Source organism: Balaenoptera musculus, chromosome 1 (assembly GCF_009873245.2).
Source record: "Balaenoptera musculus isolate JJ_BM4_2016_0621 chromosome 1, mBalMus1.pri.v3, whole genome shotgun sequence".
NCBI lineage: Eukaryota > Metazoa > Chordata > Mammalia > Artiodactyla > Balaenopteridae > Balaenoptera > Balaenoptera musculus.
In genome coordinates, this window is record NC_045785.1 from 97,622,829 (window position 1) to 97,637,685 (window position 14,857).

At 37.0% G+C, this 14,857-nt stretch overlaps 1 protein-coding gene across 1 annotated transcript in view; it reads left to right on the forward strand.

The window, feature by feature from the left end:
• The first annotated feature begins 25 nt into the window (after positions 1-25).
• Positions 26-14,857, forward strand: part of CEPT1 (choline/ethanolamine phosphotransferase 1) — a 38,091-nt gene continuing 23,259 nt past the window's right edge. The window contains 5 exon segments of the mRNA XM_036842739.1: positions 26-116; positions 6,369-6,778; positions 11,435-11,582; positions 13,514-13,572; positions 13,574-13,656. Of these exon segments, the coding sequence (XP_036698634.1) occupies positions 6,440-6,778; positions 11,435-11,582; positions 13,514-13,572; positions 13,574-13,656 (629 nt within the window). The 5' untranslated portion in view covers positions 26-116; positions 6,369-6,439.

A 14,857-nucleotide genomic window follows, 5' to 3' on the forward strand; every position in this document is an offset into this window, starting at 1 on the left:
CCTATATCCCTTTACGGCAATCGCGAAAGTGTCGTGAACGTGCTGCCGCGGATCAGAGTCACCCAGTCGGCTGGAGGCGGAGGTGTCTTTCCAGGGGTGTGCGTTTGGGGGCCGGGGTAAGGCTGCGGGGCTCGGTCTTGGGAAAACGGCCAGGGTGTGAAGGTTATGTCCGGGGGCACGACTCTCAAGAGGGCTGGAGTGACGGCTGCAAGCTCTGGGGTGGGGCATTGGAATATAGCTGTGTATGGACTCGCGCGAGGCAAACGCAGTCCTACCTCGCGCGCGCTTGTGGGGAGGGCGAGGGGCGACTGCTCCTATGGCCCCGGATGGAGAGATTGATGTGGGGCATTGCCAGCGGTAGAGTCCGGGGGCTGCTGTGCTGGGAGTCGGGGTGGGGAAAACCTCGGCGGCCCGGACTGGGCGGGCCGAGGGCGCTGCCCGCGCGGAACCGACCTTGGCTCTCAGGTCCACACCCTCCTGCTCAGGTGCTGTCAGGTCCACAAACGTATTACATCCTGTGCCGGATTTGCCTTCCCTTTGGAATACGGTGCTGGTGATTCGTGGCTAGGGCCGCATTTCTTGGTCAGCAACTTTTCTAGAAATTTCAGGATATGTTGACAAGCTCTGAGGTTGCCAGCTAGGGTTTATTTCAGCAGTATTCTTGGAAGGAGAAAGGACAGGAGGGTTTGCTAGTCTTTGCCGGTGTTCCAAGAATACTGGATGAATGGGATCTTTACGCTTAACTTGTTTTTTCTCCAATTCGGTGCTTGGCGTTTTTATGTCAGTTTTGACGTTTTGCATCATTGGTATTAATATATAACTTTGCTTGAAGTCTCAGTTCATTGGTGAATCCTTGTTACGGTAGTAGGCAAATTCATAATTATCTTTACACAAATATTAGTGTCTTGTATGTGAAACAAATAAAGATTCGGTTTCTACTCTCATACTAGTAGGCATGTGTTCAGTGGAGGTGTTGAATTGACTAACAACCCAAGTAAGACTGGTGAAGGCCTTTAGGGCGTAAGGACTTTAGAACCATTGGCGTTCACGTAAAATTCCAGAAATTGAAGTTCTAAAAGCAGTTTGCTACATATTCGTTTTGTGCTGAGCAAAAGCTAGTCAGAAGCCCCTTGTACAACTTGTCTTTACAACCCTGCCATTTAAGAAATAAGCTAGATAAATATGCCTCTTGTATTAACCTGTTCTGACAGAGGTGTCTTTATTTGTTGTCCATTTAATAGATTATTATTGAATATTTACAACTGTGGTTTCATAACTTCATTCTTCTTCCTCTCCCACACCCAGTCTCTTAAAATTTACATTATAAACACTATTATATGTTTGATATTTAACTGTAAACTTGTTTTATAACCCCAATTATATTTTATTGCACAGTCAATGTGTTTTCTAGGCAACAGTAGACTTCTTTAAGCTGGCTAAAGTGCTGGTGATGTTCTTTTTGAGGGTCACGCTGTGCTGTCTCTTTCAAGGGAATCGGAAAATAATCCACAAAATGCTAGGCTTTGGCTTTGTTTGTTTGTTTCTGGAGGAAGTTGCTTCCTTTTTTTTAAAGGAATGCAAGATTTCACTTCAGCAAAACAGTAGATCTAAATTGTGTTACACAGTACTGTTTTAGCTTCCAAGTCTGCTGAAAAGGCTTTTGTTTTTGCTAACTTGTTCTGTGTATCACTTGTTAGATAATGCTGAATGTAATCCTGTGATCCTATTAGTTTTTTTTTTAACTTGCTTTTTATAATTTGCTCTGCCTCCCAAATATTGTTCGCCATTAGTATTTTCCTCTAGTCGTGCCATAAAAGTGGAAAGAGCTGTGTAGTCACCAGTTCCTGTGAGAGGACTGTAAACATACTGCTGAATCAGCACAGCTCAAAACTTGGAACCCTTAGACATGGGAGGATGGGAATTCTGGAATTTCACACTACAGGTTGGATATTGTGTAAGCTTACCTTATGCTCTGCTGAGCAGTTGGAGATTCCTTTTTTAGTGTGATACTTGTCAGGTGTTCCCCAGTGCTGAACACAGGAATAATGTAGGCAGCATGCTGTTATCCTCAGCTGCTATAAGCACAGATGTTCTACATCATAGATTTAAGGTCCACAAATTTTGTATAATTTTAGTAAAGGTATTCATTAAATATCTCTGATTTTATTTTTTGTACCTTTGTTGGACTTTTCACATAAATATTCGTGCCTGCACAAAGAAGAATTTGGGTAGACCATATGTGCCCCCTCCTCTGGACTCCCACAACAGTTTGTTCACAGTATAACTTAGCTGTTTACAATACTCCCCACCACTACTTTGAGCTTGAGAGCATGGATGGCATATTTCAATCCTTCTGTTTCCTCAAGGGTCTAGAACAACTAGGTGTTCATTAAATACTAGATGAACCATATTTGTTCATTGTTCCACAAATAAGTACCGATTACCTACCTAATGTTAGGTATGGTCTGAGATTCTGGGAAAAGAATATTAAGACATGCATGGCCCCTGCACTCCTGTGTCTTACTGTCTGTGTCAGTGTGGGGAAAAGACCAAAAAACAACAACATCTAACAAAAGAAGTTCAAAATGTGGTAAGTGCTATGAAAGGAGTATCACATTTGAGCCAGGTTATAGCAGAGGAGGGGAATTTGCTGATTACTCGTGGAAAGGTTACAATAGGTATAGGACAGTGATCAGTATTAACATAAACTGAATTCCAGGTGATGAGAATTTTTAAACGTTTAAAATACTCACTTTTACTGTTACAGTTTATCAAAACATTTCCTCAGTTAACAAATAGGCTGTGCTACAAAATTATAGGAATCTTTTCAAGCTAATTGATGGCTCTCTATAACATCAGAATAAAATCTTAACTCCTTGCCAAAGTCTGTAAACCTCTGCATTGTCTGGCTTTTCAAACTTTATTTTATCCCACTCTTTCACATGGTTTACTATTGCCCAGCCATAGTGATCCCAGAGGTATGAATAAGAAAGATAAGCTCACTCTTGGGTCAGGGCCTGTTCTCCCTTTCTTGGACTGTTCTTCCTCTTGCTTTTGGAATGGCTAGCTCCTTCTCTTCCTCTGAATTTGGTATAAATGCTTCGTCTTCATAGTCTTCAACCACCTTATCTAATAAAATGTGCACCCTCAACTATTTCCTGGCTCCATACCTTGTTTTCTCCATAGTGCCCATCACAGTGTGTAATGTTATTTGCTTGTTTACCTTCTTTTAGTTATTCTCCCATTGGACATGGGAGCTGGGACCATGTCTGTCTTGTTTACTGCACTCAGATATCGGTTGAATGCGTTTGAAACTTGGAATCCATTTGCTCATAAAAACTTACGACTGGTGGCTAGGTTTCTAGGCTAACCAGCAATAATTTTAATTTCTTGAATTAATTTTTTAGTTCCTTATAGTGTGGGTAGAAAAATGACATTTTCTCCTCAACCTTTTGCGCATAAGCTTGACGTTAGATAAAAATCTCAAGTGGCTAAAGTAATTTTTGTAATGTTTGTACCTCCTTTCCATATTCCCATCCCACATCCTTTTCCTCTTTCTCTCCATAGAGTCTGCTCTTCTATTGTAGCAACCTACACTGTCCTGCTCCCTTGGTATGCTTGGTTTTCACTTGCTGAAATTCAGAAATGCCTCTTTTTTCCTGATACCGTTTTCGTGGCAATAGCCTCCTGGTCTCAGGTGATGGGAGGAAGGAAAAGTGGAGATGGATCTGTGGTAGTGACAGCAACCTCTGTGGCTACCTGTTGAAAGCAAAGTAGCTAACTATATGTCAGTGGCAACTTGTATCTGAATTTTTATTTGAAATCTTGTTACTAATAAGCTTCATGGAGACAGTGTTCCAAATTGAAATATTCTTTTTTTTTAATGTATGAATTATATAATGACTAGATCTAGAAAGGTTTGTCAAAATGTAGATTTTTCTAAAAGAGAAATAGAAGGGAAAAAAAAATCTAGGTCAGAAGGGGAAACACTTAGAAAGAAAGTATCAGTTTATCAAATAGTCCTGCCAAATGCTCAAACTTAAAACCATTAGGATCAGTTGCTTGTAGCTGTTTAGTGCCAAAAGCAGGCCAGCATCCTCAATACGTCACTTTTTAACTATAGGAGAATGGAACACTGCAATAATAAAATATAAATTGAGTTGGCTAAACTTTTTATTCCCATTTTAAGTGGAAATCCATAAGAGCTGATTGATTATAGCTCACCAAATATGAAAATACATCATTCAATTTGACTTTTGAAAATTTGGCTGCTTTATAGTACAGTATTTTGGTGGTTATCAGTCTGTCATTTCATCTAAAATGGTTTTGTAACCAGTTGTTTGACATTGTATAAATATTACTTTAAAACAGTTTTAATCAGTTGCTTTTGGTACAGTTGGGTGTGTGGAAGAATTCTTTGAAATAGTAGGAAATTAGCTTTCATTTGCCTTGGCTTGAAAATTATTACAATATTTTTATTTCAGAGCACTTCAGTTAGTTAAATTGGGGTACTGATGATTCTTTTGAGATTTTTGAAAATTTATTTAAGTCAGTTAATGACTACAATAACTGTTCTCTAAACCAATTATTGAGATACATGATTGACTGAGGTTTGGGATGCCACTTTAGATCATTCGTGACATTGACATTTTGGAATTTGTTGGTTTTGGGAATAGAGAGAAGTCGTGGGCATGTTTTGCTACCAGGTCCATTGTTGAGATGTCCTAGACCCTGCATCACATTCTGTGTTCCCACAGTGCAGCATTTCCGGGAATTTCATATTGCATTCTGGATAGCTTTCTGCCAGAAGATCAGAGTACACCTGTGTTGGTTCAGTGCCACTACCCTTTTAGTTCTATTAAGATTTTCTTTTTTTGTTTCCTTTTTTAATCCTTTTATGGCTTCTCTTCCTGCTCACTAACCCTGAGTTTCCCACAACGTTCTTTATTCTTTTCCTTTTCTCTTCATACTTAATGCCTTCAAGAAATTTTCTACTTTCTAGTCTTTAACTAGACTTTAGCTTCCAAGTTGAAAATTTGAAATTTCGATCTCTTACCCAAACTCCAGTCATTTGATTTTGTCTAAAACATCTCTACTTAAAAGTTGCATGTATGTCTTTCCTACTCGCATCCCGAGATGCCCTCTCACCCACACCCGCCAAAAGCCAAAATAACAAACTGATTTTCCTTCCAAACTCTCCTTTTTGACAGTAGTGCCACTAGTCTTTGACTGTTGGTTTCTTTTTTCTTCTACTTATTTACCCCTCATATCTAATTCCTAAGTACCTCCTCTTGATTCTTCCTTCTAAGTAGAAATTACTTATAGATTTGACTGTCTTTCATATTTCCATTTTTACCACCCTACTCTAGGCCCTCACCACTTCAAACCTTTGATATCACCATACTGATTTTTAAGTGTTAAACTTATTGTTTTCTTACATTGGTTAATAACTTATGATAATTATGTTATTTCTGATCTTTTCGAAGTCAAGTGCAAGTACTACAGGGATTTAAAGTTAAGTTTTTTTTATGAACAGTCACACTTAATGCAGTTACAGTTTTTTCGTATTACTTCAATTTATCAGGTCACTGCTAACACGTAAATAGTGTCCTCGTAAAGTTAATTTTTTTCATTGTTGTTTATCCCCTCCTGGAATATCATCTATATCCCTTTCCACTAATAAGATTTATCTTTTAATTTAAACAAAAACCTTGTGTTTGTTTGAACCTTACTTACCAGCTGTATGAGTTTGGACAAGTTAATTAGCCTCTCTGTGCCTTAGTTTCATTTTCTGTAAAAATAGGGATAATTAATAGTTTTTACCTTCTGTGGTTGTTGTGAGGATTAGATGAGTTAATATATAAAACTTGCTTAAAGTGTTTAGTACATAGTAAGTGCTCAATAAATATTAGCTCTTCACATTAAATAAATATCTAGTTTAAGACCCATTTGATTCAAGTCATTCCTCCACTATTAAGACTAATTTGCTAGCTGTCTTTGGGTATGCCTTGGACCTCAGTTTCCATATATGTGAAATGATTAGGTCATTTCTAGGATTTTCTTTCGATTTATACTACTGAAAGCAGTGTGAGATAGAAACAAGAAGATCATGAGCTTCGAAGTCAGATAAACTATAAGGTAACAGGAAGCATATTGCTATTAAAATTCTTAATATTTTTCACTTAAAGGTGAGGTTATATGACTTCTTTTGGCTTACATCATCAATAAGAATTAGAGCTAAAAACAGATCCCTGGTTTTCTGATCCCTGTTTAATATGTAATATTCTATTACCAGTTTGATTTTTTTTTTAATTTACTGACATTGATATAAATAGTGGCTGATGAATATATCTTTTTGTTTTCCCCAGGTAAAGACTATTCACAAAAACCTATAAAACAAGATAAATTATACTCCCTAAATTAAAAAAAGGCAAGATCCATGAGTGGGCATCGGTCAACAAGGAGACGATGTGGAGATTCTCACCCGGAGTCCCCTCTGGGCTTCGGGCATATGAGTACTCCAGGGTGTGTATTAAATAAATTGTTTCAGTTACCTACACCACCATTGTCAAGACACCAACTTAAGCGGCTAGAAGAACACAGGTATCAGAGTGCTGGACGGTCCCTGCTTGAGCCCTTAATGCAAGGGTATTGGGAATGGCTAGTTGGAAGAGTTCCCTCCTGGATTGCCCCAAATCTCATCACGATCATTGGATTGTCAATAAACATCTGTACAACTGTTTTATTAGTCTTCTACTGTCCTACAGCTACAGAGCAGGTAAGAGGAATTTCTTTAATAACAGATATAAACATTTATTGCATGCCAGAAACCCTATAATTGGGATTTTTTCGGTCATTTAACTAAAGGTAAGATAATCTAACAGCTATTTGTCAGCTGTTTTAAAGTATCCTATCATATATATCATTAATAAAGCTCATAGCTACAACCTACTTTATATACACTATGCTTATGAGAAACCAGAAGCAAAGTGTGGACTCTGATCCCAGGAGATAAATTAATGTTAGTTGAGATTAACATGTAAAATATTCCTTTAAAATCAGTAAGTCTCAATTCTTTAAAAAAGAGTTTTATCCCATTTTTTAAAAATGGCTAATAAAGTCTTAGCAAAGTTTAAAATGATCAGAGAGGAAAGTCTGTGGTAGTAAGATGGCACAGCTATAAATCAGTCTTATCAAAAGTATTCTCTTGATTCCAGTAAGAGTTGTTGAATATCCCTTTTCCCTTCCTGTAAACATATGTGGCTGATAACCTCAGGAATATCTCTCTTATTCTAAGAAGGCAAAAGAAGTGTAAGAAAGAAACAGTATAATGTATTTCCTGCTCTGTATCCTGCTATGGCTGCCATTAAAAAAAGGGAAGCATGGTATTGCTTACGAAGACTCTCCCTGGGCCTTCTCAAATATAAGTCTCTCCACTGCTATTCCCTCTTTTACCTTCTCTACTCACTTCTTAAAACCAAAACTGAAACTAGAGCCCTCCATCTGAATGGGTAAATTGATGTTTAATTGATTTTAAAATGTTCTTGTCAAAAAGTGAACTAAGGTAGTTAGGTAGATGAAGGAGAATCAAAAACATTTATTGTTCCTGTATTAATCAGAATGATCAGCCACAGGTAAACCAAGAAGATAGAAGGTGATCCTCAACTAAAGCTGTTAAAAGTGACTGAACCCTGTAAATCATAATGGCCACAACATTCCTTGTCTTGTTTTAAGCTTGAAGTAATTTTTTTTTAATGTAGTCTTTTCAGGTGATTTTTTGAGATAAAATTATCACCATTCAATCCTTTATACCTTTCTGTTTTCATTAATTCATTTGTTACCACATATAGCTCTTAAAGTAGCTATTGAGGGTCACAGTTACCTATAAAACATACTTTGTTTTTGTTTTTTGTCTTTTGCCAGATGTTTATTTTCCCCTCACCATTGAATACCTTTATTTTAATTCCTCTTTTACTATACAGGTACAGTTTATACAGATTGTATGGATATATTTCTGGTTTCCCCTCATTTTCTTAACTATCTTGCTTTACATCAATCAATAACCTTAAAAATAAACACCAGTACAATTGTTTAAATATGTCCTGGGATTCTTTATCACATTCTTTGAGCTGTTTTACTCGTGGCTTACTTGAGGACCTGACATATACTTCCAGAGGAATCTGGTCCAGATCTCGCACATCCTTAGAGGTACAGAAGAACAGGGAACAGGATTGGTTCCAGTTGAAGCCTTCTAAGTCCTAAACTAGTTCCAGGATGGGGGTCAGGGAATGAGAGCAGGTTGGAGGGTAGCTTGGCCACGAAAAGTCATTTATTCAGCACCCAGAGTATACCAGGCACCATGTTCCCTATAATACTTTTCCTCAGCCTCTCTTCTTAAGTGATTTGGAATTATTAGAGTAACCTTAGAATTAGTTAAATCTTTGGGGAAACTTCCAGAATAGGAACTACACGAATCACAGAGAACTTTTCAGAATGCTGCTGGGAGGAATCAAGGTGGAATATGACTGTACAGTAATAATTTCCTGATTGATACATTCAGTGTATCAGGCTCTTAACCCAGCTGAGACCAAACTGGCTCCTGAATGAGAAGGCTTTCTTCTTAAAACACGTATGAGAGTTGTGAAATAATGGAAACAAGGAAGAAATATATAAATATTAGTTTAGCGTTCTACAGATTCACCGGAAGAAAGAAAAGACAAGAAGGCTTTGCTCTCTCTTATATATGTAATAACCGTCTTGCTGTTTTCTAGGATTATGTATATACTAATACTTGAAGTTGTCTCTGTTCCAGAGTAACACTTTTCCCCATTAAAACCCTAAAACCCCCAAGAAGTTCCTTGTTTTCTAGTCCCCTAAAGCAGTACTGTTCAATAGAAATTTCCATCATGATGGTAGTGTTCTGCGTCTGGGCTGTCTGATATGGAGGCCATAGATACTTTTGGCTGTTGAACACTTGAACTGTACCTAGCAACTGAGGAACTGAATTTTTGGTTTTATTTAATTTTAATGAATTTAAACTAAAATAATCACAGATGGCTGGCTAATGGCCATTGTATAGGACAGTGCAGCTCTAGAGAGTTACTGGATTCCTCTAAGAGTAAGAAGCAGTAGACTCAAAGTCTAGAAGGTAGAGTTCTTAGTCACATAAGATAAATCACTTAGTCCAGTGTGCTGGCATGTAAACTATGGTTACAGAACCACAGTTATTGTTTTCCACGTTTGTAACTCGAGCCTGGGGGAGGTATGTACGATGATCCTTTTAGCAACCTCAGTGTTTTAAAATATGAGATTCCAAAAAAACGTCTAAGAGAAGATCTTTACCTTTAATAACTGAGATCTAAATAGACCTCTGTCAGAGAGATACCTCTTTGCAGTGCAGAATATACTGAATATTTTTTGCAGCTCTGAGTAGTTTTTTAAAAAGAATTTCACTTTTTATTTATTTATTTATTTATTTATTTATTTATTTTTGGCTGTGTTGGGTCTTCGTTTCTGTGCAAGGGCTTTCTCTAGTTGCGGCAAGCGGGGGCTACTCTTCATCGCGGTGCGCGGGCCTCTCACTATCGCAGCCTCTCTTGTTGCGGAGCACAGGCTCCAGACGCGCAGGCTCAGTAGTTGTGGCAAACGGGCTTAGCCGCTCCGCGGCATGTGGGATCTTCCCAGACCAGGGCTCTAACCCGTGTCCCCTGCATTGTCAGGCAGATTCTCAACCACTGTGCCACCAGGGAAGCCCTCTGAGTAGTTTTAATTTGCAGCCCTGAGCATTTAATACAGTTAACTTGATAACCAATATCTGAGAAATATCTTGTGGTTATAAAAATTTTTTCATGGCCTGGGCATGGGAAAATAGTAAAAAGTGATGCAAAACACGCTGACATTCTTACAGAGAACAAACCAAATAGAAGCTCTTCTTTTTTATTTATTTATTTATTTACTTTATTTGTTTTTGGCTGCATTGGGTCTCTGTTGCTGCGCGCAGGCTTTCTCTAGTTGCGGCGAGCGGGGGCTACTCTTTGTTGTGGTGCACGGGCTTCTCATTGCAGTGGCTTCTCTTGTCGTGCAGTACAGGCTCTAGGCACACAGGCTTCAGTAGTTGTGGCAGGCGGGCTCAGTAGTTGTGGCTCGCGGGCTCTAGAACGCAGGCTCAGTAGTTGTGGCACGTGGGCTTAGTTGTTGCTCCGCGGCATGTGGGATCTTCCCGAACCAGGGCTTGAACCCATGTCCCCTGCATTGGCAGGCAGATTCTTTACCACTGCACCACCAGGGAAGTCCCAAAGCTCTCCTTTTTTAATTCACTACATTTAAATTCAGTATTAGTGGTTCAGTTTCTGTCTGGGAAAAGAGAAACCATTCCTTGAAAATGTGACCATAAATATTTGAAAAATAATATAAGCACTCTGTCTAGTAAGTAGATCATTATTTTCCTAGTGTTGTTTCATGGAACATTGAAGAGATGTGTTTAAAAATAAGTTACGTGCGGGACTTCCCTGGTAGCACAGTGGTTAAGAATCTGCCTGCCAATGCAGGGGACATGGGTTCGAGCCCTGATCCGGAAAGATCCCAAATGCCACGGAACAGCTAAGCCCATGCGCCACAACTACTGAGCCTGCTCTCTAGAGCCTGCAAACCACAACTACTGAGCCCACATGCCACAACTACTGAAGCCCGCGTGCCTAGAGCCTGTGCTCCGCAACAAGGGAAGCCACCGCAATGAGAAGCCTGCACACCGCAACAAAGAGCAGTCCCCACTCGCCGCAACCAGGGAAAGCCCACCCGCAGCAATGAAGACCCAACACAGCCAAAAATAAAAAAAATAAAAATGAATTAATTTATAAAAAATAATAAGTTACATGCTCAAATAAGTTTGGGAAATGGCAGGATGTTGTATCCCCCTTGAATATGCACAATATGCATTAGTGAATAATCACAATATGCATTGGCAATCTTAAGGGCTGGAAGAAGTCCGGCAGTTGAGAAATCTGTTTAACATTGTTTAATCCAATGTTTCCCAAGTGAGTTTAGCATGGAAATTTTCTTTTCGTGTAATATCTATAAGCGTCTTGAAAGATACAATTTAGGAAAAACTGTACTGGATTATTCATTAATTGATTCTTAGAATCTATATGTTAGGAGAAATCTTATAGAAGTTACCTAGCCTAATCTCTCATGGGATTTCTGTATTATCCCTGTGAAGTAGTTATCCAGCATCTGTTTGAGTACCCCTACAAAGCAAGGAATTTTAATTCTCTTATAATTCTGAAGTTTTTCATTATGTAGCACCTGGATCTTCTCTCCTATAGCCTCCAACTTCTATGGAGAATGAAGATAAAATATCTGCAAGTAAAAATACATTAGCCAGATAATAGTAATTAATATGTCTTATTACTCTTGCTTTTCTTATTTTATTTCACAGGCACCTCTGTGGGCGTATATTGCTTGTGCATGTGGCCTTTTCATTTACCAGTCTTTGGATGCTATAGATGGGAAACAAGCAAGAAGAACCAATAGCAGTTCTCCTTTGGGAGAACTTTTTGATCATGGGTGTGATTCACTATCAACAGGTATTGTTGATTTTTTAATATTAATGATTAACAGAGTTAAAAAGAATATGATAAACAGCGATAATAAGATAAATAAGAGGTTCCTGGTGTTATAATAGTTATCAGAGTAAGTGGTTTTTTGTATTAAAAGTTTTAGTATTATCAAAAAATATAAATCTGGTTAATATTTGTTCATTATTTGGTGGTATTGGGAAATTTAGGAATTAATTTCTACTTAAGTTATTTTTAACCCTAAATATTATTGTTTTGGCACCTGTTGTTTTTAAATTCTAAGGGCATAATTGTTATCATGAAAAAAATCTCATAAATTATAGACGAGAGTTCAATAATGGGAGACTAGGAAATTCGTAGTCTTTATATTTAAATGGATATTATGTAGACATTTAAAATTACGTTGTAGATTTGGAGTATAACTGTGATAATGGGCTTGGATGAAAAGACTAGAAAAAAATACACTAAGGTGCTAGCAATAGATAAATTACTATAATTAGATTATACATGGTATGTCTTTATTTGTACCATTTAAAAAATAATATTTTGGTAGTTTTTTAGAGGGAAAAAAGAAATTTAGAAATTAAGTGACAGCTTCTAACTAGTCTTCCTTTCAAGAAATCCCCTCACCCTGACTTCCCACCCGCCCACAACACACACACACTTACTTTTTATTTAGCAGCTCAATTGGTTTCTTGTCATTTGGCATAGCATTTAAAATATTTTAAAAGAAGCAAACAAAAACCCTTGATGGTTTTACCTTGTGAACTCAGATTCACAGATGTAGGTGTATATTAAAATCATTGTTTCAGTGTATCCTGACAGCAGCTTGCTTAGTAGAGGGGAAGGAATAGCTAAGCTCTTATAAAGGCTAGTTGGGCATCTTGAAAGGCTATTATAATTTAATTAGTTGGCAGCAGAATGATAGGTGTCCTCTGTTTTTTAAGTGTTAGTCATTTTTGTATTGTATTTTGAGTTCCAAACTTTTACAGGAAGTCCTTTTTTTTTAATGTATATTACCCATAATGAAATCTGCTAAATAAGAAAAGACAACCATCTATCTAAAGCTACTAGGTCCCTTTGTGAATTATCTAGGCCTTTTGTTTTTCTTTCTTTTTGACCTTCTGCTTTGTAATTTTTCACTGCCAACTGGTACTATAGAGTTGGGGGAATACAGACATACCTCAGAGATATTGTGGGTTCGGTTCCAGACCACCGCAATAAATATTGCAATAAAGCGAGACACACAAATTTTTTTGGTTTCCCAGTGTATATAAAAGATATTTTTACACTACACTTTAGTCTGTTAACTGTGCCGTAGCATTATGTCTGAAAAAACAATGTATACCTTAATTAAGAAATACTTTATTGCTAAAAAAATGCTATCATCTGAGCCTTCAGCAAGTTGTAATCTTTTTGCAGTCGTAACATCAAAGATCACTGATCAGAAATCATCATGACAAATATAATAATAATGAAAAAAGTTTGAAATATTTTAAGAATTACCGAAATGTGACACAGAGATATTAAGTGAACAAATGCTGTTGGAAAAAAAAAGGCACTGATAGACTTGCTCAATGCAGGGTTGCCATAAACCTTTAACTGGTAAAAAAAAAAAAAAAAAATGCAGTATCTGGAAGCATAGTATCTGCAAAGTGTAATAAAATGAGATATGCCTGTACTCCAAAAAATGCTAAAGTATTTTAGTTGCTTTCAAGAAGTTTGGTTCCACTAAGTGGTGTAATGAAAGAAGAGATTGAAATTACAGGGTAAATGATAATGTAAAAGATTATATCCTACTTTCCTGTTTGCATAGATAACTGAGAGAAGATTGTACGTTCACAGCATGTTTTCTTTTTGCCTCATGTAAAATCATTTCCAGCTCAGTTAATGTTTGTTATTCAGATTTTTCAGTTTTCATTGTGATCTTTCTTTTCCAGTTTTCGTGGTTCTTGGAACTTGTATTGCAGTGCAACTAGGGACAAACCCTGACTGGATGTTTTTTTTGTTGTTTTGCTGGGACATTCATGTTCTATTGTGCACATTGGCAAACATATGTTTCTGGAACATTGCGATTTGGAATGTAAGTAACACTTAGTGGTGATTTTGTTTTCTCTTTCAAATATGTAGAATGTTGCTTATAGGTATTTGAGTATTAGGACTTGATTAAATCACTAGTTTAGTAAATAAAAGAAGTTTAAAACTCTCATTATTTTAGCTACTATGTAACGGTCTCAGTCATGTGTCCTTCTGTCACACTTTTTAAAAGGAGATATTAGAACCTCCCAACCAATATTTTTAAAGTAACATGAAAAACAGTAGGCCCTTCACTCATATCCACTGAATTTCCCTCAAATTCATTTTTCTTTTTCCCCACTGTTATTCACCTTAACACTGTGTTTTACTTTAACACATGAAAATGTATTTTCAGGAAAGAAAAGATAGTTTATGAAAGCAAAGAGCAACTCTTTATCTCTAAATATCATAGCTTAATTAGATTTTATTCTTTTCACATCATTTTTTTATGAATCTAAAATCTAAGCTGTTGATAATTTAGTGGATATGAGCACACCATATAGATTACTACTGCCAACAAAATGCCTAACAATTTAAAAAACGAAATAGAAACTTTCTTCAAACTCCAAAGTGAATAGTTCCTACCTGGTGATTAGTACTTTTCCGTAAATATTAATGAGTAAACCAGTCTTGGAACAAGGTTAAGGATGGAATTCACCAACTGGTGTTTAATTAAGTATCACAGATCCTATTTACACTGCTCAAGTTAGTCTTTTACTTTTTCACGGTGTAGGATTAAAAGATAACTTGAGAAAAGACTCTGAAAACTTCATGGAATATCAAAATAAAAATCTTGATGTCAAATGATAGGAGAATATCTTAACCTAATCTCTCATTAAGGCGAATCATTAATGAATTTTAAAATTTTAGATCACTGATAAACTTAGTTTTCTAGGCCTTGAAAAAGCCAGAACGCATAGAAATTTTTAGCTGTTTCCTACAAGTTCACTTCAGGTGATTTTTGCTAACCTTATTTAAGTAGAATTTAAGATGTTCTTATGACAGTAAATGAATAATTATTAATACTTTGGAGGTTAACTAAAAGACATGCCTTGGAAGAATTTAAAAATAAAGGGATTTAGAGAACATGTTTAAGGCACATCTCAAGTGACAATAGTGGACATGAGTGTCCAGTTGAAAACTGTATGCCTGTGCATTCATCAGCAGTTTATAAAATGATCTATGCTTAGAAAATATTGAAGATATCT